We start from the raw sequence: 6,121 nt of genomic DNA, 5'->3' as shown, positions 1-6,121 counted from the left end.
TTTTGAAAACAAAAAAAAAAAAAAAAAAAAAAAAAAAAAGAAAGAAGTAGGAAGTAACTTAAGCGTAGTAACATTCTATGTATATCGCTTAATGGGGAAAAGTAAAATGTTCTTATTATGTGTTTTTTACATATATTTAAGTGGGATTTACTTTATCCTAATTTCAAAGGTGTACTAATAAAATATCGACATATAAGTCCCTATCCAGCAAAGTGCGTTCGAGCTCGCACTGTTCTATGACTAATGCCAGGATCAGTATCCATATTTTAGTGCTTAGCGGCTTGTGGAGGTACAGTTGTGGATGCAGTTGTTGGAACTCTGGTGCATCTCTCACTCTGAGCATGTGTTCTGCTGCCATTACATTTTCCAATCCAGGTACTTGGCCTTTGTCCGGTACTTGCTCTTCGATGTTTTCTAAAAAAATGGTTAAACCACTCCTTCTCACCATATGTATTCATAAGCTCATGTTGTTTTGCAACCCATTTTTTCCACAACCGCAGTTTCAGCATTTCTGTCGATGACATATTACCATGCTGACCGAATTCACTGTGCCAGTTTTCTTCGTCTGCCACCATGGCTCACGCAGGTATTGTGTCCAATCCGCTTTTAATTGCAGAAACCACGGCTGCGTCGTGCACGCCCGCAATAGGTGCTTGTTACGCTCAATCCAGTTAATCCAATTAGTGTGGTCGGGGGTCCGGTTTTCATTCCCGGGGTCGGAAGAGGGGAGAGGGGGCGAATGAGTCCTTTCTTGTTCTAACTGTATGGTTTCCATACAACTCCATGGATCGGGGTTATCTTCGTTAGGTGGAGAAGCGTCCGTTGCTAACTGTATGTTTTCCATACAACTCCATGGATCGGGGTCATGTGGTGGGCATGAATCTGTTGCGTCCGAGTCAGTGGGTGGATACCGCGTTGGTGGAGCGGCGTTTGTTGTTGAGTCCTGGGTTGCTAAACCGTCGTCTGGGGTACAGGCATGCGAGCTACGTGTACAGGTGTTGTTGCCCGCCATAAACTCCTCCACGACAATCTTCCAATAGTCGTCTTTGACGTTTTCCCACTCGGCCTCTTCACATTCGTTGAGCACTTCTAGATGTAGCTCGACAATCGTGCGCTTATGCACGCGTGGATGTCGTCGTCGTCGTCGTTCGGCAGCAGATGCGCCCCGCGTATCCCTAATCAAGGTGTACCCGTAATCGGGTGGCGGCGCGCCGCGTTGTAGATGCGCCAATATTTCTTCGTCGAGTGGCGGTGACGGCACGTCACGAACGGTGCGACACGTTCGTCGTCGTCTTTGTCCGAGGTACGCAAAATACTAAGCATAAAAAGGGGGTAAAGAGGAGGGTGAGGACGGTAGCATAAAAGGAATGAATACGGGTGTAGGAGTATATTGGTGCGAACGATCATATATTGGAGTCCGTAGGGAGTTTCTGAGGTATAAAAATGCTGCGCATGCAGCATGACTTGATTGTCGTGTATACTTACCTTCCATAGGAAGAACGCAATGATTCCAATACCAACCAGCGCGGGAATGATCGCGGCGGTGTACGGGATGAGATGCTTGGGGTCAAAGGGTTTCGATGGAGGGGTGGTAGGTGGTAGTTTAATAGGGGGTGCTGCTGCTGGACCAGATGTACCACCTGATGGACTAACTGTCCCACTGGATGGCTCCTGTGGTGTTGGACCAGAGGAACCTAGATTATGGGTTGCCGTGGAACCAGGACCGGAGGAAGCAGGGTTTTGGTCACCAGTGGAACCGGGACTAGATGAATCCTCTGTACTGCTGCCGCCGCCTCCGCCGCTACCGCTTGCACCCGATTGATTTGGGTTCGGGTTCGGTTTGGGTTTGGGGGGATTGAGAGGAGGGGGGTCATCGTTACCGCCATCGATGACGGCACGTCCACCACTGTTACCGGCTTCTCCGTTTTCTCCTGACGCACCGGATGAGGGACTCCTGGAAGCGGGTGCACCGTTCTCATGCGTAGAAGAAGGAGACGATGGAGTCGTCTGAACTGCGTCGTTCTGAGTGTTGTCAGCAGGGGAAGGAGCAGGCGGTGGGCCGCCTGCTGCCTCACTGGATGAGGATGTGGATGCTGGTACGGGTTCTGCGTCTGCTTTCGGTGCTGCCGCTGCTGGTGCCTTTTCTGGAACTGTTTCTTTTGAGTCCTTGCCTGTCTTCTTCTGCGAAGGATCACTACCTATAAGTTCAAGTAGGAGGACGAGAACGGAGAGTATGGAAGAAACTGAAGTTGTGTGCGGTGGAACGTTATGGTTGCTTGGTGGGCCAGGCGGTCCATCGCTGATGGTGTCGCCATGCTCGGTCGTGTATACGGTCGGCACCAGGGTCCATCGCTGGATGGTTGGCCACGGTGCGAACGGTGGTTGGCAGGTGCCACCCCGGGAAAAGACTCCCTCTCTCCAACTACACAACACACACAACACACAACACACAGTGTGTGAACACAGTGTGTGTGTGTCGACGTCTACAACCCGCGGCCGACCGGTCGGTCTGGCGCTCTGCCGCTCATTCTCATTCGACGTTTGGTTTCTCTTTCTCCGTGGTGTCTCTTCCGCTCTCTCCGGAAAAGTTTTTGTGTTTTTCGTGTTCAAAGTGTTGTTTCTATGTGTACCCTAGTGCACGGTACTCATCTTAGAGGATACAGTCCTCCTTACCTGAGCACTCAGATGAAGAAGAAGGTGCAAAGCTAATTTCTGTGTGGACAGAAACTTCTCCTTGGGTGCTCACATGTGACTTCTTAGTTGCACCACAGTCCGCCTTAGAAGTGTTACCTGCATCTTCCTTCTGAGAAGTGGTCGCGCCAGAGGGTCCTGTTGCTGTTCCCAAGCCCCCAGTGTCCGGTGCTGATGGTGGTGCCACATGTGGGGGTCCTGCCACGGGTTGTGTGTCGTCTGTATCTTCCTTCCTTGCTGCGTTTCGTCCTGTGTCTGTTCCCTGTGCTGGAGGTGCTCCTGTTCCTTCTGGTGATGTTTGTCCCCCCTTGCCTTGTGTTTTGTCTTCTGTTGTCCCATTCGTTGGTAATGTTGTTGCCGGTTTGGCGGGTGCTGGTTTGGCAGGGGCGGGTGCGGCTGCTCCACTGCCGGGTGGTTTCACGCCTTTCTCACCGGGTTGGTCCACGGAGGATGACCCTGCTTTCCCTACTCCTGGTGATGGCGGCGTTTCCTTTGGTGGTCTCGGTGGTCTGGGTGGTCTTGGTGCTGGTGCCGGTTGTGGTCGCGTCCCCGCTCCTGTTCCTGGACGCGATATGTTGCTTGATGGAGTCATCCCCCTTCCTCCCCTACCTCCTCCTTTGCCTCCTCCCCTGCCACGTCCTAATCCTGGTCCACCTCTTCCTGGCGCCCCTGTCACAGTGGTCGTTGTTGTCCTGTTCACTGTGTGCTCCATTTCTTTGACTTTCGTCTTTATTCTATTCTATATTTCACACTCCTCACCCAATCGTTGACCTGCCTTGATGTCCTCTAACAAAGCCTGCACTCGCGTATTGGGATCATCCTTCATCCAGTCCATTATTTTGTTAGTATACGCATCCGCCTGCAGCTGGTCCACCGTGACATCACAGTTCTCTTTAGACTTCTGTTCCTCCTCATCATCCTGATCTGTGTTGGCCCATGCACATTTGCCTGATCGTGCGCGTTTACTCTGTACTCTTCCTGACGCCCACTGTGCACTCAAGTCCTCTAAGCGTTTTTTCATGTCTTGGCCAACAGTCCCTGATAGAAATAGTATAGTCCCAAAGTTTCTGTCCTCGCACAAGCCTTTTTCAAACTTCTGCCTCGGAAAATCCTCCCCTTTTTCTAACTTTTCGGAAACTGTCGTTATAATATCCCTATGGTCATTATTACGTCAATATAGGCGCAATAACACCTCAGCCCCCACTATATACTCTAAATATTCGTTAAAGTTCCTCCTGCTGCTGTGCTGCGGGTACCTCTTTTTCCATTTGTGCTCTCCCTTGTTGTAATTATACCCTCTCATGTATACCAGAATCTTTGCAATCTCCCCACACCTATTAATGCATAATCCCTGACCGTCTTCATTATATATACTGCCACAGAAGCTAGAGATCGGAATGTTACTTTCACCAATTTTCTTGATTAACTGTCCAAAGATGCTATCAACCTCCCGGAGTAACTTTCTCTGCAGTTGGAACAATTGGCAAATGCATATATGGTGCTCACCTCCTTGTGCTCTTAAATTGTACTATATGCACTTATGCTTCCTCAAGGGCATACACACCCCGTTTGGATTCCATGTTTGCCTCTAAATACCTTATGCATTGTCCCCGATATTCACTTGAGGAGTGTATGTACGTATGTAGGTACCCATGTATATATACCTCCACCAATAGTGCACTATTCCTGCCGCGATGGAGTTACCGTAGTATTGAACTTACCCAATACTGCTGTCGGTTCCATGTTCGTCCCCGCCCTATAAAAACACTCCATGCATTTATAAAATCCCTTATCTCTTTCTGATACTTCTTGTCACCCATATTGAACACTTTTTATTACCTTCCTAGACAAAGTACGACTACTACTACTACTACACACCGCTCAACAACACCACAACAACAACAACAAAAATATACACAAACCCCGGTCTCCGTGAACGCCTCTCCCGTCACCCCGTCTCCGTCAATGCCTCTCCGGGTCACGCTTCCGGCACGCGGCCACGTTGCTCGGAGTGACAATCTCTCCTTCTTACGAGGACGCGGCAACGACGGCAGAACAAATTGATGTTGTTGTTCGTTTTTAGGTGTACGCACACAGAGAGACAGTGTGTGAAGGCGTTTAGTGAAGAAGGCAGGTGCGGCGGGGGTATTCATGGCGCGTTGTGTGTACGGTAGTAGTAGCAGTACTTTTTTTTTTTTCCTGTCTATGTTTCTTTTGTTTTTCTTGTCTTGTTGTTGGCAGTTTGACCATTATTCATGCAACATACAATTCTTCTACAGCGTTTTGTTCACGTATATGTTTTATTAATGTGGACACAGCCACTCCTGTGACGAGCCAAGGGCAGTTGTGCACACATGTACCAACCATGAAGCAGTTTAGTAAGTGTAACAACACATGAACACACAGTTACACTAATACAAGCAAAATGGCGCAGTATTTAGGGAAACTATTGGTGCATTATACTGAGAGAAGGGAACTAAGGGCCGATGTGACAGAGGGCGATACTGGGAAGGGCAGTTTCAGCGTAAGTTAATTACACTAAGGGGAGCATGGGCGCAAACTGTAGATTTACTTACATTTACAGTAGCGGAATATAGGCGTTGAAGTGATCATGCAACAAGCACAATTATGTATACACCTACGTATTTTTTACGTGTTTGTTGTAGGACATATTCTGGCGCGACGTGAAAACAGTATATAACCAGTTATTGCATGCACTGGAGGAACACAGGGATGATATACAGACCTTGTGCGCATCTATCGAGACGCATGGGGCCACGGTACAACTAGGCGCGCCGGATGCATCCTTATGCAAGGACATCATGAAAGTTTATTATTTTATGGATGGTATTGGAAACGCGCGCACAGGGCACTCGGCTGCAACTCAGCCTGAGGACCAGATACACCCATTCATGAGGTGTATGGTAGGACACGTAATTTTAGCGAAACAATTTGCACGGCAGTGTGACTTCAACACCTTAGTGCCTTATGCACGCGAGGCCACAGACGGTATGAGGACACTGGCCAAAGTGGACACTAGTAATACTGCATGCAACGGATTGGATTTCGATACACTACAAATAGGGCACAAATTGGTAGGAAAGACAATTCAGGCATGGATCGAGGAGAAGAGGAGTGACTGGAAGGCTATAATGGAAGATTATATGGACCACACTTGCGACGCCCACACCAGAATTGAGGCAGGCGGGCATAGCGGGCAAGATACACACGAAGAGACAGAGCCACAGGGTGCACAAGGGAACATTAGTCCGAACGATTTAAAAAAGTTGGCCGCGAGTACAGATGAATTATCGAAGGACGAAGCGACTGAAGTGTTAATACAGATAAAGGATGAGAAGGATGCAAACAACATATTGAGGAAGCTCCAGGAAGGCCTTCAGGGTTTAGGGTTTAGGGTTCAGGGTTCAGG

General features: G+C 48.8%; 2 protein-coding genes across 2 annotated transcripts; one reads left to right on the top strand and one right to left on the bottom strand.

Moving 5' to 3' along the window:
* Positions 1-163: 163 nt before the first annotated feature.
* On the bottom strand, positions 164-4,511 carry AK88_05597 (uncharacterized protein; the record flags this gene model as incomplete). Its single annotated transcript, XM_012483199.1, has 7 exons — positions 164-414; positions 583-1,315; positions 1,486-2,198; positions 2,674-3,360; positions 3,451-3,845; positions 3,903-4,156; positions 4,413-4,511. 7 exons carry the CDS (start codon positions 4,509-4,511, stop codon positions 164-166), a joined length of 3,132 nt encoding a protein of 1,043 aa, XP_012338622.1.
* A 1,002-nt stretch (positions 4,512-5,513) lies between these two features.
* Positions 5,514-6,093, top strand: AK88_05596 (uncharacterized protein; the record flags this gene model as incomplete). Its single annotated transcript, XM_012483198.1, has 1 exon — positions 5,514-6,093. A coding segment is annotated over one exon (579 nt), but the record flags the coding sequence as incomplete, so codon positions are not given.
* Between the last annotated feature and the right edge of the window lie 28 nt (positions 6,094-6,121).

The sequence above is a fragment of the Plasmodium fragile genome (genome assembly GCF_000956335.1).
Source record: "Plasmodium fragile strain nilgiri unplaced genomic scaffold supercont1.172, whole genome shotgun sequence".
NCBI classification, from domain to species: Eukaryota; Apicomplexa; class Aconoidasida; order Haemosporida; family Plasmodiidae; genus Plasmodium; species Plasmodium fragile.
This window is presented reverse-complemented; position numbering and strand designations above follow the sequence as displayed.